This window comes from Chrysochloris asiatica, unplaced genomic scaffold, assembly GCF_000296735.1.
Source record: "Chrysochloris asiatica unplaced genomic scaffold, ChrAsi1.0 scaffold00207, whole genome shotgun sequence".
Classification (NCBI taxonomy): Eukaryota; Metazoa; Chordata; class Mammalia; order Afrosoricida; family Chrysochloridae; genus Chrysochloris; species Chrysochloris asiatica.
In genome coordinates, this window is record NW_006408725.1 from 607880 (window position 1) to 621377 (window position 13498).

General features: G+C 36.2%; 1 protein-coding gene across 1 annotated transcript in view; it reads right to left on the minus strand.

Moving 5' to 3' along the window:
• The window catches only part of MPC2 (mitochondrial pyruvate carrier 2), a 58205-nt gene that overhangs the window by 20988 nt on the left and 23719 nt on the right, over nt 1–13498 (minus strand). Inside the window, exons 2-3 of the mRNA XM_006872619.1 lie at nt 12637–12677; nt 530–614 (exon numbers count right to left, since the gene is read on the minus strand). Of these exons, the coding sequence (XP_006872681.1) occupies nt 530–614; nt 12637–12677 (126 nt within the window). The remainder of the gene's footprint in view (nt 1–529; nt 615–12636; nt 12678–13498) is intronic.

Below are 13498 nucleotides of genomic sequence, written 5' to 3' on the forward strand. Positions count from 1 at the left end.
TTGTTGTTGTTAAGTGACATCGAGGCAGTTACAACTTATAGTGACCCTATAAAGATTTCCCAAGGAGTGCTGGTGAGCTTGAACTGCTAACCTTATGGTTCAAACTGACTTTGCATTACCCCACAGTGCCACTTGCACAGTTAATACTAAACTAATTATAAATGAGAATATGACAATACTATTGTAGGATGACAAATAAATGATATACGCTGAGTTTTCAATAAAGTCTAATTCAGTGTTACACAAAATACTCTATTCTTACATTAAAGGGGACTCTTTAAACTGTATTTTAACTGCAACATTTTTTACCCTATTTATAAAATATGCCTATGGAAAAACATGGAATAACAAAACCCACTCAGAATTTCACTATAAGTCTCCTTTGTCCCCTCCATCCATAATTCACCAACATCCTAAAGGAAACCCTATCAATATGTGTGTGTGTTCCAAATACTAAACTGTTCAATAAATTGATATAAAACCAAACAATGAATATCCCCTATGGAACATTGATACTTATTTAATTTACCTGTAGCCATTAAAACAGCAGATTGAGCTGTGCTGAGTTTTTCTGCAGGTCTGGCCATGTCAGCCAATCCAGCACACACCAATCCCTGGGGACAGACATTAGGAAAGGGGGGGGGGAAAGCACCATGAATATGCTATTAAACTAAAAATAATTCAGAGATTTCCAAAGTTACTACTATAGTTTCAGTAACAAAGCATTAAGAAAATGTGTATCTTGACCACCCCCAACAAAAAAAAGGCCACAATGAGCTCAGAAATGCTTTGCAAATTAACATGTGTTTTATTCATCACAGTGGATAGGAAATAAGAGTTGACGCTAACTTATGGTCACTTTATGTATAACAGGAGGAAGAGCTGTCCTGTCTTTCCCCATCACCCTGATCACTGGCATGTTGGAATCCATCCTTGTGGCTACTGTGCTAATCTATCTCATGGAAGCTTTCTCTGGTCCTCACTTGCCCTCTAGTCACCAAACATGATGCCCACACTCTAGTGACTGAGTCCTCCTGATGATGTGTCCAAAGTTAAGTCAGCTGGACACTATTTTGTTCTGATCAAAACGCTTTTTGGTGGCTAATTTCTGGAGGAAGATTTCCTTTTTGCCTGGTCCCTGCCTGTTAATCTGGAAAGGTCTGCTGAAATTTGCTCACCAGGGGTGACCCTGCTGGTGTTTGAAATACCAGTGGCATAGCTTCTCGGACCACAGCAACACCATGCCCCCACAGCACAACAGACAGACAGAAGGGTAGAGGAAACATATTAAGCAGCCTCATGCATTTGAAAGTTAGTTTTATACACACATATATACAGTATGTAAGAAATATAAATATACATAAATATTTGGTCTACAAATGATGCTTCTTTTACATATGCATTTATAAACTAAATTCATATGCTGAGAACCACTGGTAGAGTAGATGTTTGAAAGCTGTTTAAGATAATTTATATAAATTCTTCTTTTTATGTTTTCTATGTTTTTTTTTTAAAGTACCATAAAAGCTGTGTTATAATTTTATTTTTTGGCTAGAGAATTTTCATTTAATGTTAAGGTATACATGGTCATTTCTTCTCTGCTATGTTTAAACAATGTCTTTTATAAAATCATCCCATTTATAATCCACCATGAGCAAAACTCAGAAAGTTTAGTAATGAGTCTTCATTAGAATATTTCGATAGCAGAAATGAGAAAATGTATTCAAATTAGTATTATGAAAAAAACTTCAACATCATGAGAATTGCACAAAAACTGTCTGTACAAAATATTCAGTTCACAAAATGCCCAGTCCCCAGAATCAACAATTATTGAGATGTTGCCACATTTATTTGACCTCCATTCCTTCATTTTCCTTTTATCTTTATTCAAAAACTGTAAAGGAAATCCTAAGTATGTAATTGCTGGTGGTGTTCTGTGCTACTGAATTAGTGCTGACTCACAGTGACCCTATAGGGTTTCTGAGGCTTTAAATATTCAAGGAAGCAAAAAGTCTCATTTTTCTTTTGTAGAGCAGCTGTTGGGATCAAACCACGGACCCTGTGGTTTAAAGTTCAGTGCTTATAGTATGGAGCCACCATGCTTGTAAGTATGTATTTAGAGTACATGTTTTTAAGAAATTATTTATGTTTTAAGTGTTACACTTTGCATAGTAAACACAAATCAGCAAAGGTTTTTTTTTTTTCCTCCCCTTAAAACAGAACATAAACAAACCAAATCCAACTGGTTTTGAATTAATGAAGTTACTAGTTCAATAAAGCAATAATTCTGGTCTTAAAAGCGGTAAGTGATTAAATTGTTGCTGTTAAGTACTGTGGAGTTGGTTCTGATTCACAGAAAACCTGTATAGGGTTTCCGAGTAGCAGCTGATAAGTTTGAACCACTGACCTTGTGATTCACAGTCTAGTGCTTATCCTATAGTGCCACACCAAGAGTCCAAGTGGTTAAATATAGGCATATGTTGTTGTTGTTGTTAGGTGCCATCAAGTCGGTACCGACCTTATGCACAGCAGAACAAAACACTGCCTGATCCTATAATTAGAGGTAAATCATCGCCAACACTGCTTTTCTTTTTTTCAACTTTTATTCTTGATCCTGTGTTTTTTTTTTTTTTCTTTTCTTCCAATTGTTACCCTAAACATCCCTCCTACATTCTTCTAAATTTCAATGCACATTTTCTAGTCAGTATTTGTTCTAACTCTTCTACAGGGAAAAAAAAACTGCCATTACATGGGAGGAAGAAAGTGACTGATTTCTGTTATTATTCCAGTGGGTTCACATATTATATAAGGCATGCCGATCATATCCATAAAGACTGTATAGGCTATATTATAACACTTTCTTTGTGAAGATGTGAGGGATCATGACTTTGTTTTATTCTCCTTGTACACACTTAACTTTCCTGGGACACTTTAGTAATTCTTCTCTCCCACAAAGATCTTGAGCTTCCTTCCCTCTGATTTTTCTTGAAATCCCTTTCTACTTCTACATCATTATAACTTCATCTAAATTATATTACAAAATCTATTTATGAATTAATCTGCCACTTACTAGCTGCATAAGTTCATTTAGAATACATGAACAATTTTCTTAAATTCTCATGTAAAATAAAAAATATTAATACCAATTCCTGTATGATTAAATGAGATTAATATGTCTTAAAAGTATTTCGCACACAAGGTGGGGCAAGATGATAGACTAGGCAGATGGTAGACAGAAGCAGATGGCAGCCCTGGAATGCTGATGTAGGTTTCAGATGAAGGCACAGAGAAGAAGAATGGATGCTTACTGGAGAAAGAGTTGAGCAGATGCAGCAAAAAAAGGAAAGACTGATGACTTGTGGTGGCCGGCCAGATGTGTCACAGCCATCTTAAACTTTTGTGAATAGTGTCAGAGACAAGAATGCATTGGGGTCGCAAAACCTACTTGTGGCCCACAGCAATAAAGTTGCGATTTTTTTTTTTTTTTCTTCCTCACAGTCCCTTGGTGACCAGAGGCACCCTGTATTCAGAGCCACAGGGACATGAGCAAAACAGTTGTGAGCCCCATTAAAGATGGGGGAGCTATTTGCATTGACCCTGTTTGGGTACCACCACCAGACCCTAGAAAAGGACATCATGCTTGGTAAAGTGGAGGGACAGCAGAAAAGAGGGAGCCCCTCAATGAGATGGACTGGCACAATGACAGCAACAGTGGGCCTGAGCATAGCAGCAGTCATGAGGAGGGTGCAAAACCGGGCAGTGATTCGTTCTGTTATATGTAGGGTCACTATGAGTCAGAACCGATTTGACAGTACCTAACAATGACAGCAACAGATGGCTGACAGAAAGGTCAGGGGAAAAAAGAAAGAATTCAGGAAAGCACTACAGGAATAATCAACCAAAACAGATAAAGGACTGGAACCAAAATAAAGCCTGCAAATAGAAATCCAGAAGATTAATACTAAGATATCAGAATTGGACAGTACATTGAAAGAGCAAAGGAGTAGATTTGAACCGGTGGAAGTTCAAATTAGTGAACCTGAAGATAAATCTCTCAATGCTGGTAAACTAGAAGAACAATCAGAAAAAAACAATAACTTACGGGTGACTGGAATTCCAGAACAGGAAGAGGCAAAGAAAAGACAGTAGAAGAGCTGTTGGAAGTAAATTTCCCAAACATCATGAAAGATGAGAAGATAAGCATTCAAGAAACTGAACAAACCCCAAATAGGACAGATCCCAAAAGAAAATCACTAAGACTTATCATAAACCTATTTTTCAAAATCAAAGACAAGGAAAGAATCTTGAAAGCAGCTCGGGAAAACCAAAATGTTATGTATAAAGAATAACCAAGAAGATTAAGCATTGACTTCCCAACAGAAATCATGCAGGGAAGAGGGCAATGGAGACATATATACAAAACTCAGAAAGAAAAATATTACCAACCAACACTCATATACTGAGGAAACTGTCCCTCAAATATGACAGTGAAATTAGAACATTCCCAGATAAGGAGAAATTATCCTTTAGAAGTCTTAACCAAAGCTGTAAGGCAAGAAAAGGAAACTAGAGGCATCCAAATTGTCAAAGAAGTAAAACTCTATTTGTATATGATATGACTTATATGTAGGAAATTCCAAAAAGTCAGCAAGGAATTGGAACTCACTGTAAGATTCAGTAAACTAGCAGGGTGCAAGATCTATTACAAAAGTAAGCTGAATTCCTCTGTCCCACCCTGAAAAGGAAATTATGAAAACAATACCATGTATAGTAGCTATCCAAAAGATACACCACTCGTCTGTCAGTTTGTCATACTGTGGTGGCTTGTGTGTTGTGATTCTGGAAGCTATGCCACCAGGGGTATTTTAAATATCATCAAGGTCACCCATGGTGGACAGATTTCAGCTGAGCTTTCAGACAAAGACAAACTAAGGAGAGATGGACGACATCCAAATATTTTGTCACTGAAAACATTATGAAGAGCAGTGGAACACTATCAGCACCAGAATATTGAATATTGAAAATTCTTTAAAGTGTTAAAGAACAAAGATGCAAGTTTGAGGACGAAGGTGCACCTGATCAATTGTCTCTTACGCATGTGAAAGTTGGAGAGTGAATAAGGAAGATGGTAGAAAAATTGGTACATTTGAATTAAGTTGTTAGAGGGAAATATTCAAAGCACTATTGACTGCTAAAAGAACAAACAAATGTATGGGAAGAAGTACAACCAGAATATTCTTTAGAAGCCAGGATGGCAAGACTTCTCATACTTCAGACATAATATCAGGAGGGACCACTTCTTGGAGAAGGATATCATGTTTGGTAAAGTGGAGGGTTGGAGAAAAGAGGAAGACCCCCAATGAGGTGGACTGGTACAATGACAGTGGCAATAGGCTCAAACGTAGCAAAGATTGTGAGGTTGGTGCAGGACCAGGCAGCGTTTCATTCTGACGTGCATAGCATTGCTGTAAGTTGGTACTGACTTGATGGTACCTAACAACAACAACACCCAAAAGATGAAACACTTAGCAATAAATCTAACCAGAGTAACAAAAGACATATACAAAGAAAAATATCTATATAACACTACTATAAGAAACCAAGAGACTTATAAAAATGGGAGAATATACCATGCTCATAGATAGGAAAATTTAACATTGTGAATATGTCAACTATACCCAAAGCAATCTAGATATAACACAATCCCAATTCCGATTCCAATATAATTCTTTAAAGAGATGCAAAATACTGATCACTAACTTTAACTAGAAAGGAAAGAGCTCCCGGATAAGTAAAGCACTGCTTAAGAAGAACAAAAAAGTTGGAGACTCTCCCTCCCTAATCTCAAATTTCACTACATAGCCAGTGGTCAAAAGAACCTGGTACTGGTACAATGAAAGATACACAGATCAATAGAACATAAATGAGAACCCAGAAGTAACTCCATCCACATAAAGTCAGCTGATCTTGATAAAGTGACAAAACAGATTAAATGGGGAAGAGATAGGCTCTTCAACAAATGGTGTTAGCAAAAGTGGAAATCCTTTTCAGAACAATCAAACAAGACTCATATCTCACACCATATGCAAAAACAAACTCAATGTGGATTAAATACGTAAATGTAAAACTCAGAACTATAAAGATCATCAATGAAAAACTAGGGAAAACTGTAGAGGCTCTGATACATGCATAAATACACCATTAAACATTACTAAAAATACACAACAGTAGAAGACAAAATAGATGACTGGGAGCTCCTAAAAATTAAACACTTATGTACATCAAAAGATTTTCCCAAAAGAGTAAAAAGGGAGCCCACAGACAGAGAACATTTCTTTTGCAAGGACATATCAGACAAAGGACTAATCTCTAAAATTTTTTAAAAACCACAATGCCTCTACAAGAAAAAGACAAACAACCTGATTAAAAAATGAGCACAGGACATAAACAGACAGGTCACCATGGAAGATATTCAGACAGTAAACAAACAAATGAAGAAATGTTTACAATCATTAGCCATTAGAGATGTAAATCAAAACAATGAGCTATCATATCACACCAGCATTAATAGTAAAAGTAAACAAACCAGAAAGCAACAAATACTGGCAAGGGTGTGGAGACACCGGTACCGTCCTACATTGCTGGTGGGGCTGTAAAATGGTATGGTGCTCCCTCAGAAAGTGGAAACAGAAACACTGTATGACCAGCAATCCCTTTACTTGGTATATATCCACAAGAAATAACAGACAGGTGGCAAGTAGATATATGCACATCGCTGTTCATCACAGCACTATTCATAATAGCAAAAAGATGGAGATAGCCTAAATGCCCATCAATGGAAGAGTAGATAAACACACTTTGGTATGTACATTAAAATGAAATAGTATGCAGCACTGAAGAATAAAATGACTCTGTGAAACAGTTCATAACATGCATGAACCTGGAGGCATTATGCTGAGTAATATTAGTCAATCACAAAAGGGCAAATACTGCATCAAACCATTATTGTAAAATCTCATGAAAAAGTTTTTATATTAAAATAAACATATTTTGATGGTTACCAGTGGTAGAAGGAAAGAAAGAATAATTCACTGGCTAGAAGGTAGACACATGTTAACTCGGTTGATGGGGAGAGTAACATACAAAAAGAGGGAGGTTGGCAAATGAATGATGAAGAAAGGTGAAGACACAGGGAGAAATACACGGGTTAAAGGGGCTAGCAGTGAATAGTGTTATTACACAACCTTGGAACAACAGTTTTCTACGGGTAGACACATGGACAGAGACACAGGCTGAATGGGTATGGGATGAAGAGTGGGAGTGTATCCATAGATACATAAGATTTATCTGCACATGGATATTTACTTTTCCTGCAAACACAACTATGATTATAATGGAGCATACAGCGGGCAAAATGATGAAAACTTCTTAGATATTATCAAACATCTTAAGGTAATGAGTTCCTGGGCCTGAGGGCTTGGGGCTATAGTCTTGGGGACAACATGATCAACTGGCAAAACACAGTCCACAAAGACAATGTTCTAGTTCTTATTTTCATGGGTAATATCTGAGATCTTATAAACCCATGAGTGGCCATTTAAGGTGCAGTTACTAGTCTTTCCATACTTGGAAAAAAGAACTGAAGATGCTTGGAATCAATTAGTCCAATGTACTAATGGAACATGAGAACATCAGTCTCACAACTGTTAAACCAGAAGCTGAGTAGCTTACCAATACCTCTGAAAAGGATCACATTAGAAGATTCTGGATAGAGATGGACAAAATGAGGAACAAAAATCAAAATTATAAATAACGATAAAAAAGAAAGGCTTACTGATCAGAAGAGACTAGAAGAACCTGAAATTATGGCCCTACACCACCTTGCAGATCTGGAAAGGAACCTACCTTCATAGCCCAATTTTCAGCAAAGCAGTAGATAGGTACATACGAGGAGAACAATATTAATAAGGTATGCCACCATGGAACGGTCAGTGATTTAAAATCAAAAGAGCATGCAATGAAATGCAGACGGGTCTCTTGTGACACAACAGTGAATAATTGTTATCAGGACTGATTGTGAGGGTTGGAAATATAAAGGTAGACGTTTTATAGCAAGGAGGGGAGTGATTAACTTTTCAGTCTAGGAGCGGAGGTCCCTAGGACCATCAAGGGAGAAGAGCAGAGAGCGGAACCCTACCCAGAGAAGCAGTGATGCCTGAAATGGAGCCAGAGATGATGACATGGAGCAATGGAGCAGCTGGAGACTTTAGATCCAGACAGGGAGAGCAACTGTGTGCTGAAGACCTGGGGGGTACGGGGGAAGGATTGCATGGAGGGGATTGTAACCATGGCAATGATACGATATACAATAGAATGAATGTAAAACTAATGTTCTCCTATGTAAACTATCACATAATTCACAATAAAACATTTAAGAAAAGAAAAAAAAAAATCTCAAGAGCAACAATTACCTACAGACAAAGTAGAAAGGACAGGAGGTCGGTGGAATAGAAATAGGACCACAAGGAGGAACTGGGATAACTATTGTTGCATGGAGGGGTTTACAATCATTGAGATTAAACAAAGTATAAGATTTATTGAATGTACAATTGATGATCTTGTCTGTAAACCTTCACTAAATTCATAACAGCAAGTTAAGAAAAAAAAAAAAATGTATTTACCATAGTACCTAGAAACCATTAACAATAAAAATTATAGTAGCTATGTGGCGCTGTGAGTTAATGCACCAGACTACAAAGCCGTTTGAACGGCAAGGTTGGTGGTTCAAGCTCACCAGCTGCTACTTGGAAACCCTATACAGGGTTGCTATGGGTTGGAATTGACTCAAAGGAACTTAACAACAACTCTAGAGCAGGATAAATAAAGAAAGGTTAGACTTTGTACTCTTATGAAACTGCATTTCTATCTTCATGATAAAGGAAGGCAGTCTCTGTTCCTTTTTATCTTTACTCAGAAATGCATGAAAATAATAAAACATAAATTCAAGTAGTACTTAGATTATACATAAGAGTGTAAAATATTTTTAAACTTAGTAAGTACCATTTATAGCTAGATCCACGTGACTATAAGCCCTGGTAAGTAGTATAGTGGATTATGAGCTGGGCTGCTGACCTCAGGACCAGCAATTCGAATCTACCAGCTGCTCTGCAGGAGAAAGATGAGATTTCCTGCTTCCATAAAGATTTACAGCCTCGGAAACTCTATGCAGGGTTGCTATGAATCAGAACCAACTCGGTGGCACACAACCAGTGTCACCATCTAGAAGTATTTAAAAGCATAAGCTGTGGAAGTCAAGTAGACGTAGAGGTTCAAATACCAACGACCTACTTACTGCTTACTAACAATAGCATGACTAGGATGTCACTTATTCTTTGAATCTCAGTACTTTTATATTTACTTCTTAGATACTTTGCTGGTAAGTAAATGTGAGATAACATGTTTTGCACCCAGCAGTACTTTCAAAATTAAAAAATATTTTTCAACTATCTGAGTCCAGATTTGTGATTCTTTCAGGCATCTGATGATCTCCACTGGTGTTGAGGTAAATACTCAGGTAACAGTTTAAAACATTATATACTTTCATTTTCATTTCATTTATCTAAATATTTTCTACTTAATTAAAAAAATATGCATATAACACTTCTGTAGAAGGAGTGCTTTAAAGAAATGAAATGCCACCATTTGCATTCCAATTTCAAAATACTTGGAGATCACAAAGCCCTCCGTATTTTAAGCTGGAAATTTAATCTACATAAAAATTCCAGCTGGCAAAGCAAGTAGGTATTAAAAATCTACAAGTATATAGCCTTGAAATAGTATGAGTTATTCCTAAGGAGAAAAGAAACTGGAAAAATTAACTACCTTAACTAGTATATTGTTCAAGAATTAGGTGAAACAGTGCCATGGAAAAAAAGGCTGTAAACAACAACAAAAGCAGCTTTCTTAACTGACCTTCACATAACTGTTTTCTCAGATTAGCTAAAGCTCTCTGTTCCCTGTGTAAACAAACTAGCAGATGCCCAGGGCATGCTGAATGCTTATGGTTAGTGTTTTCTAGAATGCATTTGTGTATGTTTGCTCCTACCAGTTGAGATGTATTTTTATCAAGTTACTATTTGTTTCCAAACCAGTTTTTAATCCAGTTTTACTTGTTAATGTAATTGATATAATTTAATGAACTATTGGGTAAGTACATGGAATTTAAGGTGGTTGTGGCTTTGGAAAATTTCAATAAATGCAAGTTGCTAAAGTCTGCAGTCAAATTAGGTGTAAACAAGATAAATATAAAAAGGCTGGGGAAACAAAAATCATAAAAATATAGCAGAATTAGGTGCTTATACTGTTGATAAAGTGCCTATAAAGTTGCCATGCATTAAAGAAAACTAATCCAGAAAAGATGGAAGATGTGAAACTCAAATTAGTAGACCCCAAAATGAGTAAGAGCTTTCTCCTTATTGCCGATAACTGACAAATGAATTATCTTCTTTAGGTTAAAATAAAATGTTTAAGATATATACATTTTAAAAAGCATTATCATCCAATTTGACTTATATGGTTATTTGGTTTCAGCTAAAGTGGCTAAAAAGGTTCTTAAAAACAAATAAACCAAGAACAAAAATCAAACCCATTATTGCTGTCCTGTTACTTCTGACTCATGGTGATCTCATTTGTGTCCATGTAGAACTGTGATCCACAGGGTTCTCAATGGCTGTGATCTTTCAGAGTAGATCATAGGGATTTCTTCCAAGGTACCTCTGGTTGTATTCGAACTACCAACGTTTAGGTTAGTAGTAGAATGTTTAATCATTTGTACTGATTAAAAGGACGCTGCCACAGTTAAAGGTCTGAAGACATATGGGCTCAAATTCTTAAGACAAGACATATGAGTTACAGCACCAACTGTTACACGTCATGTATAAGCTACCAGAGATTGATTACCAAATGCTCTAGGAGGGAAAAACACTTAAATATGCATAAAGTAAATGTCTAACAAAAGAAGTCTCCCCCATCAGAGAGTAAAATAGAAGTTTCCAGTGCTGTGCTATCATCAAGAGACTATGTGTGATTTCAACATGAACTTAAAATAGATGTTTCTAAAGGAGACAGAGACAGTCAAGAAGACACTTATGAATAATATACACAATCAGTCTTCAAAACACTAACTGATTATATTAAATATCAAAGCTTTTGATAAAGTGAATAAATTCCTAAATTTGGACCCCCAAATTTATTGTAAATGATTATCCATTTAATGCTGAACTAAAAACAGTACTTCAGCAATTAATCCTACTTTATAGATAAACAATTACTGTATACTTTTAAGTGCAGATATAATGTACTTTTTGTACATTATGAGAATTCTTTTGTTTTGCTTTTAACATTATATTGTTTTTGAATGCTGAGAGTGAGCAGAATCATTAGATATAATTTCTTCTTCTTTTTTTTTTTTTTTAAATTGATGGGATCCTTTTATTTTTGTATCAAAATCTTATGTGGAAACCTAGTATATAAAAATGAAAAAGATGAGCATATCACTAGTTTTCTATAAACTATAGCTACCAAACCACCAATCTACTCTATTATTTTATAGCTGAAGAGACAAAATGCCAGAGATATAATTTGCTTAAATTGAGGCACAGATTAATATTCTTACAGGATCACTATGAGTCAGAATCAACTCGAGTGTACTTAACAACAACAATAATTTGGGTTTATAACTGCGTTTCTGAATTGTTCCAACAATTTAAAATAATACATTAATGATAATTAACATAATCTACAAACCAGTAGTTCTCAAATTTTAGAAGGTATCAGAATCGCATGGAAGGCTTATTAAAACACAGAGGATGGGGCTCCTGTTTCAGGTTTCTGAGTCAGATGATCTGAGATGAGGCCTGAGAATCCGCATTTCTGACAAATTGCCAGGTGAAGTTGATGCTTCTGGGGTGGGGATAACACTTTGAGAATCATTGCTGTAGACTAAAATCAATGACTTGCTGTGTTACCACAATTATTTCTTTTTAGGCAAATGAGAACTTAAGAAAAGGGAACAGTGGCTATAGGGAAAAAAAAAATCACTAGCCATGGACTCTAGTCTTGGCTCTATTATTTGCTAAATATTAACATATAAACTAGGATACATCCTTCTACTCTTTGAAACTAACTTTTTCATCTATACTTATTTTGGTGTTAGTATACTCAGTTCTCATAAGTAAATTAATAAAAAGGTCACCCTGTATAGGGTATCCAAGAGGGGCTGGTAGGTTTGAACTGCTGACCTTGTGGCTACCAGTCCAGTGCTTATCCTAAGTGTCATCCCAGTACTCCCAGTTATTAAATTTTAGACCAGTATTTTATGTTCCTAGTGCCCTTGATTATAAATTTTTTGAAAACAGATAGGTTACCAGGAAGACTTTTATCTAAGGAGTTCAAAATATCTAATGTGTACTTTATGTAACAAAAATAACACACCTGAGAATATTTGCCATGAAATTATTTAGAGGCATGCCATTAACATTTTAAAGTACACACCCATAAAAAATGTCACTTCAAATTAATAAATTCCTATTAAGGAAAAAAATGTTTTCAGTGTCTTTTATAAAAACTCAGACTTACCCATTTCATAATAGGAGCCCAGAAAAAAACTGTTCTGGGACCTGGAAAAAGAAACAGAAAAAGAAAAAAAGTTCAGAACACCACCATATATTTTATATTTTATACACGTCTTTTTTTTTTTTTTTAAGCTTTTATTGTGAATTATGTGGGTTTACATGGGAGAACATCAGTTTTCCATTCATCCTATTGTATTTCATTTCATTGCAATGATTACAATCCCCTCCATGCATCATCAAATAACCAAAGAGTACACCCCACCGGCCCGTGCCCCAGCCATCAGCACATGGCTCCTCTCCCTCCCTGAGTTCAGTGTCCCCAGCCGCTCCATCTGTCCACGACATCATCTCTGTCTCCATCCTTGGTGTCACTGTCTCTCTGCTCTTCTCACTTGATGGTCTCCGCTCTTCTCACTTGATGGCCCCAGGGACTTCAGCTCCTGGGCTGCAAAATCAATCACTCCCCTCCTTTTGTCAAAAAACATCTACCTCTATATTTCCTACCCTCACAGTCAGACCTGATGGCAATTACTCACTATTGTACCACAAGAGTCTTATCCCATTTCCTTTTGCCAGCCTGGTATACATGTCTTTTAAAAAGCTACCACATTTCAAAGAATCACAGATTTATCAAACTATTTCTAATTATTCTACAATGCTTTCTGCATAGTTTGCATTTATTTTACATAAAGTTAAAGGTATCATCATATCACAGGATCAATCCTTCATATAAATAATTTTGATCTCCTTGTTGAACATACCACTTACTGTTTGTTTGTTGTTGTTAAGTGCTGTCGAGTCAGTTCCAACTCATAGCGATCCAGTATAGGGTTTCTGAGGAGTGGCTAGTGAGCTTGAACAGCTGA